The sequence below is a fragment of the Dermacentor silvarum genome, chromosome 1, assembly GCF_013339745.2.
Source record: "Dermacentor silvarum isolate Dsil-2018 chromosome 1, BIME_Dsil_1.4, whole genome shotgun sequence".
Taxonomy (NCBI): domain Eukaryota; kingdom Metazoa; phylum Arthropoda; class Arachnida; order Ixodida; family Ixodidae; genus Dermacentor; species Dermacentor silvarum.
In genome coordinates, this window is record NC_051154.1 from 229,461,866 (window position 1) to 229,481,358 (window position 19,493).

General features: G+C 49.8%; 1 protein-coding gene across 1 annotated transcript in view; it reads left to right on the forward strand.

Moving 5' to 3' along the window:
- The first annotated feature begins 23 nt into the window (after positions 1–23).
- LOC125942093 (uncharacterized) overlaps positions 24–19,493 on the forward strand; it is a 43,004-nt gene continuing 23,534 nt past the window's right edge. The window contains exon 1 of the mRNA XM_049660060.1: positions 24–250. Coding sequence (XP_049516017.1) covers positions 70–250 — 181 coding nt within the window. The 5' untranslated portion in view covers positions 24–69. The remainder of the gene's footprint in view (positions 251–19,493) is intronic.

The window sequence follows — 19,493 nt, forward strand, 5'->3', positions numbered from 1 at the left end:
TCTAGCAAGCAGACGTCCTCGGCGCTGAGCCGTGCTCCCTCAAGGGCTGCTTCCTTTCTCAAAACCACTATGCCCGCTGGCTCCGATCACCAGGCGTCGGGTCGCCAGCGCCCGTCGACGCTTTGGGGAAGAGAGCGACTGAGAACTCGGGCACCGGGCCACGACCAGATGGCCGATGTGACCCGAGGTGAGCCGAGGAACGAGCAGCGGATGGCGCGGACCCGCCACTCTTTGGAGCAACCACGTGGAGGTGGGGGCAACCGCGGCGCGGGTACGAACGGCTCGACCGACGGACCAGGACGCCGGGGCTCCAACTCGCCACCAGCGAGAAATCTGCGGTCGTTGCGCCACGTGGCCACGTTGGTTGCACAAGTGGGGGATCAGCCTCCCCGCCTATACGCTAGCGCAGCCCCATGGAGGACGCAACTGCGGGTGCAGCGCGCCCGCGGCCTGGACGTGGCCCTGCCACCGGAAGCCCCGGGCAGTTACTGCGAAATCTGCGGCGGCTTCGTGATCGACGCCGCGCGGCATGCGGCCTCGGAGCTGCATATCGCCAAGATGGCGGAGGCCGCGGCCCAAGGAAGCTTGCAGTGACGCCAGCGAGCTGCGTGATAGGTTGGCGCGCGATCCTGTCTTGGCGGCCCTCGTCCTGGGACCGGCTCCTCCTGCCCCGCCGCTGGAACCTTGGGAGGTCGAGGTCCAAAAGAGGCAGACGCCTTCGATTTCCATTTATCAGAGGGCATTTGAAACGTTGTAAATAAATGTGTCAAAGAAACCTTTGTAGTATTTTCTGTGCCCGCGCAATCACTACGGGAGCGCCGTTAAACCTCCTTGCCTGACCTCCTCGCAGGTCGCCCGCTAGGGGCGCTGCTACCCGAGAATAGTTAAAACCCCTTGATGTTAGAAAGTAGCGACACTCTCCCCCACGCGCGCGCTTTCCTCCTCAATTCTCCTCGGATTTCTCCCCCTCACCGGGCCGGCGCGGCGCTGAACCCTCCAGTGGCTCGCTGCAGCCGCATTAGAATCAATGCGCGCGCTTGTTTATTCGGCCCTTTGAAGCGTTGTATGGGAATTTATCCCTTGTGAAACTGTCATGACGAAAGTACGTTTCCGATAGAACGTCGTGCCATTTTTTTAGGACGCTTCGATAAATACAAGCGGAAGCGCTCCGAAAAAATGAGTACCAAGCAGTAGCTGAGCTGTTTACCTCGACGTCGCCACTTGGGTTGTCCGTAACGCGGAGGTGTATTGGGTGCATACAATATAAGCAGCGTAGAGTATAAACGAGAATTTGGTTCACTCTTTCCGCTCTTAAAAGGCTCAGAGAAGGTAACCTAGAAGAAATGTGATAGTTTACTTAAAGTGAATTCGCCAAAATGAGTGGGCCAAAAGCCTTTGTACCAATGCCACTGTGCGAAATACGTGCTGTGCTTGCGAAACAGCCAACATAGAACTTTACACACGCGCCTGTATTCCGTCACTATGAAACGACGAGAAATTACATTCCATCACCTCTGGGAGTAACCTAAGTCTCTCTCTCTCAAAAAAAAGGCTGATTGCTTACACGGAAACTGCTAAGACTGGCACTTGATAATTAACTTACAGAATTCAAGATGTCAAGTTTATCAGAATTGAGGGAGATTATCAGAAGCGCGTGGCATGTACTTAATGAGCATGCGCGAATAATACATAATACCACTTATCTACCTATATATTGCGGTTCATGCCTTTGCAACATAAAGTACATAAAGAAAAAAAAATGCTCGCAGTATTGAAACTTTGCAAAGATACAATAAGCACGTAATAAGAGTAAAATAGTTCCTTGGCTTCACAAGTATCAGGCGCAAGGATCACAAGCACACACACACACGCGCACACACATACATGCATACACATACACGCACACAAGCACGCACATACACACACACGCACACAACCACAAAATATGAGTTACAGGCATTAACTCACAAATTACATACATTTGAAAACTAACGCACGCGCGAAAACACAAAAAGCTTTGTCACGGCTCGAAGAGTCAACGAAAATTTCAGCCGACACACTTAAAAAAAAACTATATGCACAGTTATCGGTGCTCTGTATTAAACTGAACGAAGAGTCCGGCTATGTGAAGAGCATTAAAATCTCCATGCAACTTCATCCACAAATATGAGGAAAGCTGCAACATTCACCTCGCAAAGAACGGCGTGCTTAGAAGGGGCGAAATCCGTTCTCCCGATGTTATGGAGCCACTGCTTCCGACGCACGACATTCCGTTCACCTCGGGGGATATAAAATAAGGCTTGCCCTTTCTCTGGCCTGCTGCTGCATTGAAACGCGCAGCAGCAATGCATTTTCACGGAGAACGAATCTCAAATTCCTACGAAAGGATGGAAAAACTTGGGAAACACACGTTCGGAGCGGCAGGGCGACCACCACTTGGACTGCTCATGGCGAGCGGGAGAAACTAAAGGCGCGCGAAAGCAAGTTTCGCGCCGTTTTCGTGACGTCAGGGTCACCTGACGGCGTAGTCTCGAGCGCCGAAGCCATTCAGCGTGGCGGATGCGCTGCCTCCGCGAAAGAGGGGGAGAAAAAGAGGAGGTTGACCGCGCCGGCGAGGGTGTTGCGGCGTAGATCAAAGCGTGTCGCTACTTTCTAACATCAAGGGGCTTTAAGAATAGTTCGCTAGCCGCCGTGCATAGTTACAGCCACGGTGTTAGATGTAGTTAGAGCCGCAAAAAATTGCGTGTGCGCGTCTCCGTTAATGTGAAATCGCGACAAAATTCATTTGCCTCGCCTGCGACGGTTCGCTGGTTTGCTGAGAGATCACCACGTCTCTGCAGCAGTCCACGGCTGGGAAAAAACTTGTATTCTGCCTTCGATTGACGCGGTGAGCTGCGACAGGGTATTGAAGAACTGTGGCTGTGGTGACACTGTCGATGCCGCATTGAGGACGTCTAGCAGCAACGCAAATGAGAGCCTTCTGGCCGAAAAAAAAAAAAAAAAAAAAAGACATCGTGGTCACGCGCGAGTTATGCTACTTTAAGTGATTTGATGGGGCGTTCGCGAATTGATACCCAGTGGTATGGCGTATTAATGTGGACCTGGATGCACCTCGTACAGCAAGAGAAAGATCCTGGGCATCTCATTTCATGAAATGCCGAGCGACGAAGAACGTCGAGAGAAGTTGCTTAAAGTTGGAATGCGTCAGATACTTGCTGAGAGAGATGCACTTTCGATTTGTTCTGACTAGAAAGCTCTCGTCTGACGCCATTAAATCTTTCTTTTTTTTTTCTGGGTTGTTGAGGAGGTCAGCTGGAAGCAACGACCACACAGACGCACGAGCAGTTTTGTGCGGAATAGAAAAGTCTCTGAAGACAGGCACTGCGTGATCATCAAAAAGCAGCAACGTAAAGGACACGGAAGACAGCACATGCTCGTCGCCACGCCGGCAACTGAGCGTAAGCACTACACCAGAACCATCCGAAGAATTTCCCAAAGAGGCGATAGCAGCGCTGGTCAACCACATTACCCGACCAAGGAAACGCTTCGTTCGCCAGAATGTGCAGCACTAGCGATGGTTGGCGGATACCTGTCGAGAGCTGCTAATGAGCGGGTGTCTTGCAAAGTATGCCTCAATTTGGTGACAATTGCCCAAGCCCTCGGCGCCGTCAGATTCTCTGATTAAGCTTCAAGACAGAGGCGGTCTGTTGTATCCGTCAGACGAACTCGTAGTTGTGCTGAACTCTTTGCGCAAATAGCTTGCAGTAATGCTCGCTGAGCGAAGAAATTTTAAGCAGCCACTGAGGGAGACGGCCATGAATGCTGCTCAAGCGCTGCGAGAGCGTGAGCTATCTCCTGCACGGGAAACCAGGCGGATTGCCGCCGGCGGAGCGCCCCCCCCCCTCCCCCCCCCCCCTTTTTTCTTTTTTTCTCTCCCTTCTTCGAACTGGTCAGAAGCGGAGACCGCCATGTGGTTGCCAAATTCTTCACGTCCGTGTAGCAGACTCCTTCAGTTTTCTGTTCTGTAGCTCAACGCTGCCAACTCGATGCACGCTCTCGTCCCATTGGTGTTGTTGTTGTCGTTGTTGTCGTCGGCATTGTTGCCTATCTCGTATGTGGCCCCTACCCACTACGGGGGTTTGGCCATTCTGCTCACCTCACTTTTTTCTAGGAGTGCGCGTATAGTGAAATTTCATCTCGAATCGTATACAAATCGAATAGTGCCGAATAGTGGCCAAAATATCGAATATCGAATCGAATACAAAATATTTATTCAAAATTTACAGAAAGAACAAAGAAATAATGTCTGCTCATGTCCTCGAGCACACAAAGCGGTGAGTTACTGTTACCGCAAGGCCCCTAATTGTCATGCAGAAACAAAAGCTGTTCCACATGGCCTGGCTTCAGGCTCTCTCGCCGCGATGTTACGGTGTTTCCTGCAGTTGCAAACATGCGTTCACTGGGCAGCTCTGTAGCAGGGATGGGAAGGTATCGCAAAGCAAATTTGGAGATTCCTGGATACAGTGAAGATCCGTGCTCTTTCCAATATTTCAAAGGATCATCCTTTCTTGGGATCAACGGGTCATTTAAGTATTTTTCAACTTCCTGACTATAAGGTGTGAGCTCACTGTGCTGGTTCTTTTTTGACGCCAGCAGTTCGACATACTTCCAGACCTGGCCTTCTTTGCTTGCGGCATGACTTGTCGATGGCCTCGGATTTTGAAAGTGCAGCGATGGAGAGTTCATGCGAGTGTGTCGACCAGTAATGCCAGCAGCTCAGCAGCCTGTGACTGATTGAATGAATTTGTGCAGAAAATAATGTTACGGGAAGGAAGAAACGTACTGGTTTTACAGACGGGTTTTAATGGCTACGCAGAGAAGCGAAAACCCAGAATCTTCTTTGTCGTCTCCCAGGGCACCAACCATGTCTTCTTTCCACCTTACGCACTGTGACATTACCCCCGTCAGAAGAAGCACCTTACTGGTGCGACTCACTGGTTCCAGAAAGGAACGGTTTGAGGCGGCTGACGTGGACGACGTCAGATAGAGGTGAAGGCACGGTAGCATCCAGAGGAGACACTTCATATGTGACAGGCGTCACCTGGCGGAGGATGCGATAAGGGCCGTAGTATCGCGAAAGGAGTTTCTCCGAAAGGCCGACACGTCGAGATGGAGACCAAACTAGCACAAGATCACCTGGTTCGTATTCGACATCGCGGTGGCACTGATCGTAACGGCACTTCTGACGTGTTTGGGAGGCAGAGAGACGAAGACGGGCAATCTGGCGTGCCTGGGTCGCGGCGGTTATAACATCACGAGCGTACTCCGTCGGCGAGTCGAGTGTGGTCGAAAGAAGAGTCTCGAAAGGCAAGGTCGGTTCACGGCCATATAGAAGGTAAAAGGGCGAATAACCAGCTGTGTCGTGGCGCGAGGAATTGTACGCAAACGTGACAAATGGTAAAGCAGTGTCCCAGTCGCGATGATCGGAGGAAACATACATCGCGAGCATGTCAGTTATTGTCCGGTTCAGGCGTTCAGTAAGACCGTTAGTTTGAGGATGGTAGACTGTAGTAAGCTTGTGTTTAGTAGCACAGGATCGAAGTAAGTCGTCGATGACTTTGGCAAGAAAGTATCGCCCGCGATCGGTGAGAAGTTGACGAGGTGCGCCGTGGTGTAAGATAACGTCGTGAAGCAAGACGTCAGCGACGTCTGTAGCGCAACTGGTGGGAAGGGCTCTTGTAATGGCATAGCGGGTGGTATAGTCCGTAGCGACGGCAATCCACTTATTTCCGTCGTTTGATATAGGGAATGGTCCGAGAAGATCAACGCCAACGCGAAAAAAAGGGTCGGTCGGTATATCCAGAGGCTGCAGCAGACCAGCGGGATGTACAGCAGGTCGTTTTCGGCGTTGACACGACTCACTCGCGGCGACATAGCGACGGACGGAGCGGTTGAGGCGGGGCCAGAAAAATCGTCGCCGAATTCGGTCATAGGTCCGAGAGACGCCAAGGTGTCCAGCAGTGGGAACGTCGTGCAGTTGCTGGAGTACAGTCTGCTGAAGATGAGACGGAATGACGATTAGCAGCTCGGGCCCGTCTGGGTGCATGTTGCGGCGATACAGGGTGTCATTTTGTAGTACGAACATGTGAAGGGATGGGTCAGACGGGTCAGAGAGCAGGCGTTCGATAAGCTGCCGGAACGATTCATCGCGTCACTGTTCAGCCCCTATGTCTTTCAAGGCGGAAAGCGAGAGGACGCAGATCGGTGCGGCATCCACTAAATCGTTCGGTGCATCGACGGGGTGACGAGACAGGCAGTCGGCGTCCTGATGTAAACGACCCGACTTGTAGACTACAGTGTATGTGTATTCCTGAAGGCGTAGGGCCCAGCGACCGAGGCGTCCGGTGGGATCCTTGAGGGAAGAAAGCCAACAAAGGGCGTGGTGATCGGTTATAACCGTAAATGGTCGACCATATATGTAAGGTCGGAACTTGCCCACAGCCCAAACGAGGGCGAGACATTCCCGCTCAGTAATCGAATAATTGCGCTCAGACGGGGAGAGGAGGCGGCTGGCGTAGGCGATAACGCGGTTGTGCCCACGTTGGCGTTGGGCTAAAATTGCGCCGATGCCGTATCCACTGGCGTCAGTGCGAATTTCTGTCGGAGCAGAAGCGTCAAAATGGGCGAGAACAGGTGGTGTGGTGAGTAGCGTGATGAGGCGCGAGAAAGAAGTCGCTTGTTCAGAGCCCCAGCAGAAAGGAACATCTTTCTTGAGGAGGTCAGTCAGGGGACGAGCAACATGCGCGAAATTTTGCACAAACCGACGGAAGTAAGAACAAAGACCGATAAAGCTGCGAACATCTTTGGCAGAGGTCGGTACAGGGAAATTCTGCACTGCACGAACTTTAGCGGGATCGGGGCGAATGCCTGACGAATCGACGAGATGTCCGAGCATGGTTATTTGGCGGTGACCGAAGTGGCACTTGGACGAGTTGAGCTGCAGGCCAGCGGCGCGAAAAACGGAAAGCACAGATGAAAGTCGTTCAAGATGGGCCGCAAAAGTTGGAGAGAATACGATGACGTCATCCAAGTAACACAAGCAGATGGACCATTTCAATCCACGCAAGAGCATGTCCATCATACGTTCAAAGGTCGCCGGGGCATTGCACAAGCCGAAAGGCATTACCCTAAACTGATAGAGGCCGTCAGGTGTAACGAATGCGGTCTTCTCACGGTCCATTTCATCCACGGCAATTTGCCAATATCCGGAGCGAAGGTCTATTGATGAAAAATAAGTGGCACCGTGAAGACAGTCCAGAGCATCGTCGATCCGTGGAAGCGGGTATACATCTTTCTTGGTGATCTGGTTTAGATGACGATAGTCCACGCAGAATCGCCAGCTGTTGTCCTTCTTTTTGACGAGCACAACAGGGGAAGCCCACAGACTGGAAGAGTGTTCAATAATCCCTTTGGCAAGCATTTTGTCAACTTCGCTCTGGATAACTTGTCGCTCAGAGGGCGACACCCAGTATGGGCGTCGGCGAACAGGTGCCGCATCGCCGGTATTTATACGATGCTTCACAACCGTAGTTTGACCCAAAGAGCGATCGTTCAGGTCGAAAATGTCGGCGAAGGACTCGAGGAGGTCATGGAGCTCTGCGGCGGATTGGGGGTCGAGGTCCGGCGCAATCATCTTTGCAATGTCGTCGGCCGGGGCAGATGCAGAAGGCGCAGAACGAGCACTGGTCGAAGATGTAGCAAGAGATAGTGCTGAAATATAGCACTCGCGGGACGGTGACAACGTGGCAAGTGACATCCCTCGAGGAAGTACCTGAGGGCACTGGCCGAAATTGAGGATGGGAAGACAGGTCTGATTGGCCGCTACAGAAATGACGGTGTGTGGGAAGGAGACATTGTGGGAAAGCAGGACTGAAGTCGCGGGAGTGAGGACATAGTCTCCGTCTGGAACAGGTGGAGAGGCGAAAACGGTGATGCAGGTTGCTGCTTGGGGAAGAAGACGAATAAAATCCGCAGAACAAAGCTGAGTTGGGGCTTGAGCAGGAAGGTCAATGGAAAGGGGTAGGTCAAGTTGGACAACACCGGCTGAACAGTCAATCAGAGCAGAATGGGTGGTCAAAAAGTCGAGGCCGAGGATCACATCGTGGGGGCAGCATTCGAGCACACTAAACAAAACGGACGTGTGGCGTCCGGCGACACTGACACGTGCAGCACACATTCCGAGCACAGCCGGAGTTCCACCGTCGGCGACCTGTAGCAGTCGAGTCGGAGCCGGAGTAAGGACTTTCTTCAGGCGCGTCCGAAGGTCAGCACTCATGATGGAAACTTGCGCTCCAGTGTCGATGAGTGCTGTAACAGGCAAACCATCCACATCCACGTACAAAAGGTTCCGATCAGTAGGCAGGGTCAACAGAGGAATTTCAGGCCGGGGTGCTAGAGCAGCGTCACCTCACGGAGCTGCCCCAGTCAGTTTCCCGTCGGAGAGCGGCGACGGTAAGCAGGGGACGGGGAACGACGCAGCTGGGGTGAACGGGAGCGGCTACTGTGCGGTGATGATGAGCGGTTAGTCGCAGTGACTCGGGCGTTGTCAGGTGCATCTTCGAACTCGGTGGGGGGCGCAGGCGGGCGAGGATTCAGTGGGGAGCGGCGGTAGGCGGGAAAGCTTGGTCGAGAGAGGGCCGGCCAGGAACTTCGGCAATGGCGAGAGATGTGGCCCACACGTCCACAATAGAAGCAGATGGGTCGGTCATCATGTGTGCGCCATTCGGCCGGGTTGCGCTGGCTCGGGTAAGGACCGCTCTGGTTCCGGTAAACAGGGGCAGAGGCAGCAGACGAAGCGAAGTCAGGACGGTTGGCGGAGCAGATGGATTGCAGACCCACATTGGAAAGTTCTTGGCGAACGACCGATTGTATGAGGGACACGAGCGGCCGGGAATCGTCAAAGCACTGCGTCACTTGTGTGGCAGGAGACGCTGCTTCAATTTCTCGCCGGACTATACGTACGACGTTCTCGGAGGGAGTGGGCTCACGCGGAAGACAAAGGTCTTCACACGTCGATGAAGCAGCGGTGTTGGGTAGGCGCGTGAACTGCTGAACTATGCGGCGACTTTTCGCTTCTTCAAAGCGGCGACATTCGTTAATGATCTCATTGACTGTGTTGATGTTCTTATACACGAGAAGGTTAAACGCGTCGTCCGCTATGCCTTTTAAAACGTGACTGACCTTGTCTGCCTCTGTCATGTTCTTATCCACCTTGCGGCAAAGAGCCAAAACGTCCTGGATGTACGCCACGTAAGATTCAGTGGACGTCTGTGCACGGGTCCCAAGGTCCTTCTGAGCAGCACGTTGGCGGCCGATGGGCTTGCCGAACAAATCACGAAGCTTCTGTTTGCATTGCTCCCAACTGGTAATCTCTTCTTCATGTGTCTCGAACCAGACTCGTGCCGTTTTTTTGAGGTAGTATATTACGTTGGCCAGCATAAGCGTGTTATCCCACCTGTTGCTGGCGCAGACCCGTTCGTAATTTGCCAACCAGTCATCGACGTCAACGTTGTCAATCCCAGAAAACATGCCAGGGTCGCGGGGCTGGGTTAGGATGACCGTCGGTGGCGTCGACGGGGCCGCGGTTGAAGACTCCCCTTCGGATGACATGGCAGCCAGGTTACGTCCGCTGCGGAGCTCCGTCTTGCGCAAGTGAGTACCCCGCACGTCCACCAATAATGTTACGGGAAGGAAGAAACGTACTGGTTTTACAGACGGGTTTTAATGGCTACGCAGAGAAGCGAAAAGCCAGAATCTTCTTTGTCGTCTCCCAGGGCACCAACCATGTCTTCTTTCCACCTTACGCACTGTGACAATATATTTAAACCTCGGATCACATAGTGTTGCGAGCATCAGTTACTTTCGTTCTGCATAAAGAGGAAACCGTGACTCCAAGCTCTTCAGCAAGTTCTTAGCTTTGTTTGCTATATAAGAACATGCGGAAGAGTTTGGAGTCGCGGTTTTCAATGTTGGTGTGCCCCTTGAGGAGCTGTTCTGTCCCGTAAAGAAATAGCACATAGTTCCATACTTCAGGCCGCTAAGATCTGTAGTCGCATCTGCAATAGGCTGCAGGATCTGCACTAAGCTTGCAGCAACATTCCACTCACTTAGGGAAAGGCAGCTCACACTTGTTTCTGATGTTGCTATTTCGAGTGAGACAGCGTCTCTTAAATGCACCAAGCGGCTCAGCATTGCGTGTTCACTGTTCCAACGCGTGTCCACATCTGGAATGAGGCCTATACTTGGAAGCTCCATGCGCTTCTGGCAGTCCTTGAGCCGGCGAATTGCCTGAGCGCTCTGTTTATAGTGTCGAACTAACGCTCGTGCCTTCTTGCACAGCAATGAAACCACCGGCGTGTCTTCTTTTGCGTCCTTGATTGCCAGTTGCAACGTGTGTCCCAGGCACTGCAGTGGGATCCATTCCATCTGACGCACGGCAGCACGGATATTCCGACCAATGTATGTCCCCACATACACAGGCCTATTGCTGAGGTCGAGAGACCACTCCTTGACGATTTCGGTCAAGCAGGCTTCGATATTCACAGCTGTGTGGCTTTCTTGCAGGTGACAACACGCCAGGGTGATGGCCTTGATTGCGAAATCTTGGGTCATATAGTGGCAGGTCAAAGATGTATACTTTATTTGCCCTGCATGTCCACATGTCGGTTGTAAATGCAAGCCACACTAATCCGTTTGCTATGTCCGACGCGATCTGTGTCTTGAGTGAGTCGACTGTGCTTCGGTACAGCTCAGGAATTACTGTTCTTGAGAACGTAGTTCTGTGCGGGATCTTGTACTGGGACTGGACGTGGAGGATCAAGTCCTGAAATCCTTTGTTCTCCACGAACTCGTACGGCTGGACGTCTCGATCGAGCGCGCAATGAAAATCGTCGTTTCATTTTTCGCGCTTCCGGACAGCAGACCTTTCACTTTAGTCAGATCCAGCAACGTCCTTAGGCTTCGATTTTTCCTTAGACGACTGCTGGAGTTGCAAGTACTGCGTGTGATGCTTGCTCCTCAGATGATTCACGAGCAGGCTTGTTGTGCTTGACGGCGTCTTCAGGGTCGAACCGCATTTCCTGCAAAAGCAGAGCACGGAGTTGCTTTGTCGAAAAAATTCCAAATTAAACTCCTCTTTTCGCCACGGCTATCCATGTTTCAGAACGCGGCACATAAATGCTTGACGAGAAAAGGTGTGCCACTGACAGGTGCCGTCACAAACGAGCGCTTAAGGGTCCAGTCACACTTACGACTAGGCGAGGTCGCACGACCAAGTTAGGACCCATTCACACTTGCGACTAGGCGAGGTCGCGCGACCACGTTAGTTGCCAAGCAACCAGTCGCGAGTAGTCGCAAATGGTCGCTTTTCTCGAAATGCGACCGTTTCGGGCCAGTCGCTCACTGCTCGATTTTTCAGTCGCGCGACCGCAGTCGCAGAACAACTGAACCAATCAAATGCGAAAGAACAGGACGTCCGTATACGCTGAGGCTTATTTTACGCGGCGGTGACATTTCAAGCAGACGTGAATGGCATATCGCGAGACATTTCGGTTTAGCGACTCGTCGGTCGCATTTGTCAGTATGAACATCGTTCGTCTTGAGTAGCTTTCTGGTCGCCAGTCGCAATCGGTCGCGCGACCTCGCCTAGTCGCAAGTGTGAATGGGCCCTAACCGAGCACACGCTGCCGCCTTCAAACGACAGCGTGATATCACGGCGCCTATGGATTGCCTCGACAGAGCGCGCTTATCGAAAAAAAATGTCGCAGTTACGCCCGAAAGGCGAAGCATCAATTGCGATAGCAAATTAGAAGAGAGCTATTCGGAGTATAGGGATAGTAGTTTTATCGGCTGCATAAACTTGGACACATTCGCTTACTAACTGAATTAACAAGCGTGGTGTCAGCGCGCACAAGCAAGCATGAATAGATCCCACTGAATGACCGCAGACGACTGTCAAAACGCTGGCAGAAAGCGCAGCCGCCGCAGCGGGCGAAGGTTCATGCGGTCTATCGCTTCAACGAAAACTGAGCGGCGAATGCACAGGGCATACAAAGGTCAGAGCCCTGTGGAGATCGCTTTTAAGAGACGGTGCGGGCGACCGCCACAGCGGGCAAAGTACAAGCGCCGTTGTTGGCAGAGTAGAAGCTGCCCCCCCCCCCTCCCTCTCGCGCTGCCTTCCTGCTTTCTTGCTTTCACGTGGGAGATTGAGTGGCCAGTTCCCCTTGCGCCCGGTTGCAAGATACGCATTTGGTGCCGCAGCACAGCGTCACCCCGCCTCCCTCCCTCCCTCCCTCCCCCCCTCCCATACCCCCTCGGCTTTTCGCGCGACAGTCGCGTTTGCTTTCCGCCGTGCGTTCGCTCTCCGTGATAGTGCGCATCCCCCGCGCGCTTTCACTCGCGCATACGGCGCGCGGCGACGATTTTATCGCCCTTGGACTTTATACGGAACCTCACGGCGACGACGACTGCGACGCCGACGGCAGAAATCCGGTTTAAGTGTCCATATAATTGCTATCGCAGTAAAAAACAATTACCAAAAGGTGCCTAGCCCCCTCACCCCCTCCGGAAAGGAGGAGGAACAAACAGAGCCCCTTTTTCAGGGCCCCAACGAGCGACTCGCTTGGCCTGGAGGCCACCGATACAGCGAACTCCCGCGCAACGTCTGGAAAGAAATCGTCCGCCGTGTTCGTCCGCCGCGGCCAGACGAATGTGCGAGGAGGAACTCGCCCTTTCCGCAAGCCTTCGCTGTGCTGTGAGCAGTTGAGTCATGTCGATTCCTGATCCCGGGTGCAACCCAATATAAGCTCGCGGCGACGGTGGTTGAGACAGGATGTGAAGGAAGATGTTTGAGTAAAAGTGTTTTACGGAGCTTGCGGCATACGTACGCGACCGAACTACGCAAAGGTCCGTGCCTTCGTTTCGGAAGCGAAGTTGTGAAGGCCTTGACAGTTTTCTCATATCGTGCGTAAATGGCATAATCTCCTTTAATAGTAAAGATGCGCTCGCTTTTGAACCAGGATACCGGTGAAAGTTTTAACGAAAGGCCTACGGTAACGACGTTAGCAATAGTTTTAACCACACCACCCTAACCACGTTGCACCATTGGCCTTTGTCGCGTTTTAGATATTCGTCTGTCGAATTATTCGAAATTTCAAATAGTAGCTACTCGAAAATCGAATCAAATTATTCGATTAGATATTATTCGATTCGAATTCGGAACTCGAATATTCGCACACCCCTACATTTGTCTCCACACTAAGCTGCTCTTGATGCCTAGTGTCCCTTCTCTTTAGCTGATTTTTTTTTCATTTTTCTATTGCCGAGTTCTTCACTTCTTGCCTCTTATTCTACTTGTCTATCGGGGCACCCAGAACGTTTCGGCAGTGGCAGCCATGCATCGAGAGCGGACGCTTCCACTCCTTGCTCTCCAGCTTTCGGCGGGACGCCCGCTTGCGTCTGCCGTTTCAGTACTTCGTGGGCGATAAACCGCGATGGATTCTCGCGCACCGCATCGCCCCCGATGGGCTGCCCACCGCAGGACGACCAGCGAGACGTTTATTGACCCGCTTCCGCCGAGTTTTGAGACATTGCGCGCACGTTCAGTGCTCAGGAGCAGCGACTTCGCCACGCTTGTCAACACGTCGTACAGAGGCACGTCGTGGCTCGCTCGGCAGGAGACGGCCGTTACTGCATCCATGGCCGGTCACGAGGCCGGTACCTGTAGTGTCTGCTACGTCATACATATAGCGCGAGCGTCAGGGGCTTGAGGGAACTGAATAAACCGGAGCACACGGTGCGCCGCAGGGGATTCGACTGGCTGCCGTCGTCCGGTGTACTTACAGTCTGTTTCACACTTAAGGGAAAACTCGGAGCGCCCTTGCAAGGCTCTCCAAATTTTCACCCAAGTGTGAAACAGACTGTACATCTATCTCGACATGGTGTAAGGGGGATCGCGATGATCGTGATACCCGTTGGACAGCGTCGCTATTTGGATTCGGCAGCGCTCAACTGTCGAGAAGCTAAAGCATCGGCCCCTGCGCCCAGCCATGGAAGAGGTCCCCATGCAGCGCCTCGCCAACGCTCCCTCATACGCAGGAATTAGGGACATGTCACTCAGTTTCCTTTTTTTTCGCCACCACGTGGCGTATCAACCTTAAGGAATTCGAAATTCCTGCTATGATGTATGCCATGACGCACAACTAAAGAAAACACAGTAAAAAGAAACACACCCACGAGACTGTCGCTTCACCTCTGCACTTGGAAACGAATGCGCTTATGTATCAGCGCTATATCTCGAAAACGCCCAGCTAGGTGCTCTACTGGCAATGAATCGACGATTCTGCTAGACACCTGGTCAGGCAGCTCGTCGGCATTTCAGCGAGGTGTCTGGCCGAGAGGACAGCTCCCGCGAGGTTTCCGTTGAGTACTTTTCTTTTCATGGGCGCTTTTTAAAAATTATTTGTGCACCACTGTGGCCACGGGCTTGCGTATAAATTAGGGTGCTGTTTCATGGGTTTTTTATAGATACGGCGTGATCCATTGTCTAAGAGGAAGCTTCAACTCTGGCTTATCTCCGATGCCGGCTACTCAAATACATTAGAACGCAGGAATGCTGTTATGAGAAAAACGCTGAACCGATTTGAATGAAATTTGTTGCATTTGAGAGATAAATTTAAATTACAATGACTGCAACAAATAAAATTTTGGTTTAGACCACGGAATTTTTTACAACAATTATAGGAAACTGGTAAATTAAAAAAATAGAAGTATGAAGTTTACAAATGCGACATTCGTTTTTCATGGCTGAATTTCGGATTTATAGAAACTGCATCCGTTGAAACAACAAAAGCAAACAAACTTTATGCATGAATTTACACCTTATGTGAATTTCTTACAATGTTTGGAAGGGTTGTGCAAGTGCTACATTCACAAATTAGTCGTATATTTCAAGGTGGCGTATGATTTATCATTGATATCCGATGTATTGGGTACAGTTTTCATGATTGCAATATCGTTTTTAGTTGCTGAGGAATGGAGTTCTATACGTCGTTTTGTTGTTTGAAATTTCGCGATTTTTCAAACACTTACGTAAAAAAACATCAACAGCCTAAATAAAATATCGCTTTCTGAAATCACTACCTTTTAACATTTTCTTCGATATATTATAAATTCAACATTTTGTGTAGGGGTTGCTATGCAAAACGATTGCTGATTTCCCATGTATTTAGATAGAAGCCCCCGAGCTAAAACTTCTCCTGAAGTTCGAGTTAGAACAATATATTTTAGGATATGTTCGTAAAGCTTATTGGGAAGGAAGAGGCGAAAAGAAAGGGCGAAGGCGGGAATGTTATTCAGTCGGCTATAACTTACTAAACGCCTACTTTTGGAATTCTATACGTGTTAGATTACATAATTTAGAAGATGCTACCTCAGTGAGTACCGGAAAATTGCAAAAAGCTCCGCTGCAAGGTGCATTACAGACTGTGATGGGAAACGATTTGCCGATTCCGTTGGGCCCAGGATCCTTTTAATAACGACACGGCAGACGGGAGTTTTTTTACATGCAAGACAGACTTTATACAGACACGCTAACACGATACAGACGATTTACACACACACACACACACGGACTAGAGTTCGCGAAGTAGTTTGTCCTTCTATGTAAGGATGTGCCTAGCACTCATGCATCTCGACTCGCCTGTGTGTGTCGTCGTTGCGGTGACCATGACGGTTGTCGTTGCGTAGTGCGACGCTGCGTCGTCTCACACTTGAAGACAGCTGGTGTGTTGTTTGCGACGGCCACGTCTTACGCCATCATCATCACGCTGCACCTTGTCGCGACGTGGAAGCAGGGGAACAGCAGGCCGGCAGAACACCAGGCCACTGCTGTAGCTGGCCCGTAACGCCTGGCCTGTAACGCCTCGGCCGCTAGAACGTCGGGCTCGGTCGGCAGACAGGTAGCTCAGCGCCCCGGTGCCCAGCAGGAAGCACTGCACCAGGCCGCTATAACAGCAGGCCGCTGGTGCGCAGGAGAGCCCAGCCACGAGCGGGAACTCCGACCAGGTCCGCACGGTAGCAGGACACCCGGTCGCCAGTCATCGAGCCTTGCTTGGTTTGGTTTGGTTTGGTGCCTATAAAAATAGAACTACTCATTACGGGGGATTGGCCATGAATCGGGCGGCAGTGGGAAGAAAAATGAAGGATACCTAAATGGGATTTTCTTACTTAAGAATGAGATAATAAATGAATTCTAATCGTTAATATTAATTTTCATGCTATAGCATCTTAAAATTTGAAGCAAATATTTTTGTTGTCTTGTGAAAAAAAATTAGCATGGAAGTCTCCTTGTTTCCCTTACAAAATTAAATATGGCATCACATACGTTCCTATTACAGTGTCCTAGTGCCGACGCCGCCAGAGATAGAATGATAGGTAGCGTAATGGTCAATCCAAGTTGGCGGAGGGGACATTCTAGAAGTCGTTTTCTACGCATGGTGAACCTACGATACTCTATAAAGAAATGATCCATAGTTTCGGGTTCATTGCAATGAAAGCATTGAGGGGAAGGCGCCAAACCAGGCCTATGGGTATAGAAATTAAGCCTTGGTATTCGGCAACGCATTCTAGTAAACGACACTTCAAATTTTCTTGTTGAACACCATCTGCTGTGCCAAGGAAACCTAAGGTGCTGAAAATCGGTGTTATTGAGTACACATGATTTGGCATGTTCTTCTTGGACAGAAATTTTTTTTTAAATCTCGCAGATGTGACGTGTGCCGAAGGTCTTAGGATCCTCAGTGCCGGGCCGTTAAGAGATGCCGCTGCTAGTGCGTCTGCAGCTTCGTTTAAAGTGAGCCCCACGTGCCCTGGCACCCATACCAGATTGATAAGGCGTAAATGTTGGGGGATGGATGAATGAAATTCTCGGAGAATGATAGATGAATTGGGCACAGATAAAGCGGAGCAAACAGACAAGGAGTCTGTTAAGATTACGGCTGAAGTAATAGATGTGGGAAGTTTTCGTTGAGCTAGGATGATCGCTAATAACTCCGCCTGAAATATTGGCGTAAAGTCGGGTAGTCGAAGGGAGAAAGACCAATTTAATGGTGCCGAAAAAATACCCACTCCTGCCTTCTCTTCACTGACAGAAGCATCTGTGGCTATTACTGCATTTATTTGGAGGTTCTCGAGGTGGTCATCTAGCAAACTTTTTAGGTATCGAATAGGCAGGAGTTTAGCGTTATTAGGAAATATATCATCGAATTCAACGCTTACTGTTGCAGTAGGGAAATTTTGAAAATCCACATCACGGATTGATATTTCTAATGGCTCTAATAGTTTCTGCACAAAAACTACTTGGGGACAATGCAGTCTGGACCATTGATTCTCAAAGAATGCAGTCGGTTCTCTAATAAACATATAGAAGGAGCGTCTCTGGGGAGAAGCATATATGTTCAGTAACGTTTGGACTATCAGTATACGAAAACGTGTTTGAAGAGAAGGCAGGTGAGTTTCATGATAAAGAATATTATTCGCTACATATTTTGGGAGGCCGAGACGTAGACGTAGTGATTCGCGTTCTAAAAGAACCAGAGGGCGTAATTTATAAGTAGGACCTCCAGAAAATAACACACATCCAAACTCTAGAATGGGGCGCACATACATACAATAAATCATCAGCAAGGTCTCCCTGCGCATTCCAAAACGATTGCTGCTGACTCTTCGTAATAAACCAACAGCGCGTGCTCCTTTAGATGCGATGTATTCTATGTGTGTCTTCCAATTAAGCTTTCTGTGTAAATCATTCCCAGATATTTTAAAGATTGCACCTGCCGAATAATCTCCTGGCCATACGACAGTGTTATTCGGATAGGAAAAGTTAAGGGAAAAACAATGATTGCACTTTTGCTGACATTTAGCGACATTTGTGTTCCTTTTAGCCAAATTTCAATCTGATTCAAATACAATCGCAAAGTTTTATATAAGCTATGAATATCATTTGATACTGAGAAAAATGCGATGTCATCAGCGTATACGTATACCTGTACGTCATGATGTGTCGGGATGTGATTTAGTAAAATATTAAATAATACGGGGTAAAGTACTGCACCTTGTGGAACGCCCCTTGTCTGTTTGTAAATGTGAGAAGACACACCATTTTTATAGCAATAAAATGTGCGTCCGCTTAGAAAATTTTGAATCCATGCAATTATATACTGTGGGAGACTCACACTTTCGAGTCCTTTGATTAAGGTACTGTGATCGACACTGTGATACGCCTTCGCAATGTCTAATGTGACTAAGGCAGCGTACTGGTTGTTGCGGCGAGCGAGTTGAATTCGACTCTCCAAGTCAACATGAGCACACTAAATTGAGCAGTCGCGCTTGAATCCTATTTGAGAATCACTTAATATTTGGTTGTCGCCTATCCACCTATCGATGTGACCATACAGAACTCTCTCTATTAATTTTACGAGATTTGAGGTCAGAGAAATAGGTCTAATGTTATCTATTGTATATCCATCACCCGGCTTTTTGAGTAGCGGAATTATTTTGGCAACCTTCCAATCTGGATGAATTCATGCATTTTTAAACGAGAAATTTATAATATTAAGCAAGTCCTGGGGGAGATAATTCGAATAATAGTTTTATCATTGCTGTAGTTATGCCATCAAGACCTGGGGCTGAAGCTGGCAGCATCTTTACCACTCTCGTTAATTCTTCTAATGTGACTGCTATGTAATCATTAGCTGCTTCAGGCGCCGGTATATGATAGGGGCGAAGTGATGTGAATCGACGCTCTAAGCCTTTTGCAATCTCCTCCAGTGATTGTACCAATTCATTGGAAGTTAAGCTAACAGACTCTACATTTATCGGGGCTGAAACAATCTTTTTATACCGTAGAAACCTAAATAGGGCTTTTTATTACTAGACTGCGATAGGTAACTGTAATGTTTAGTGTTAAAACTTTCTTTCGCTTTGTCAACTGTTTGCCTGAATGTAGCTGCAACAAATTTATAGTCATTCCAATTACGTGGACATTAATTATACAGTAACTTTCTCCAGGCTGCCTTTCTTCTTCTATATTCGCGTTCACAGTCCGGATTCCACCATGGTGAATAAGTACCCCCTTTAGTTGACTGCATACTGAAGCTGGATTTTTTGTAACTGTCACTTATCACTTGACACAAATTAACTGCCTTAACTTCATAATTTAGGCCAACCTGTTTATTTAAAGCTGATCACAGTGAACCTTGAAATTTACTATAATTAACATAGGTGCGGACATGCTTTTCGACCAAATTAATTGGTCGCATGACTTCAAAAATTATTGGAAGATGGTCGCTATTTGTGGCCGAGGTGATAGCAGACCAGGAGAAAATTGCACAACCCGAACTGGAAAAAGTTAGGTCTAACACCGAACGCGATTTACC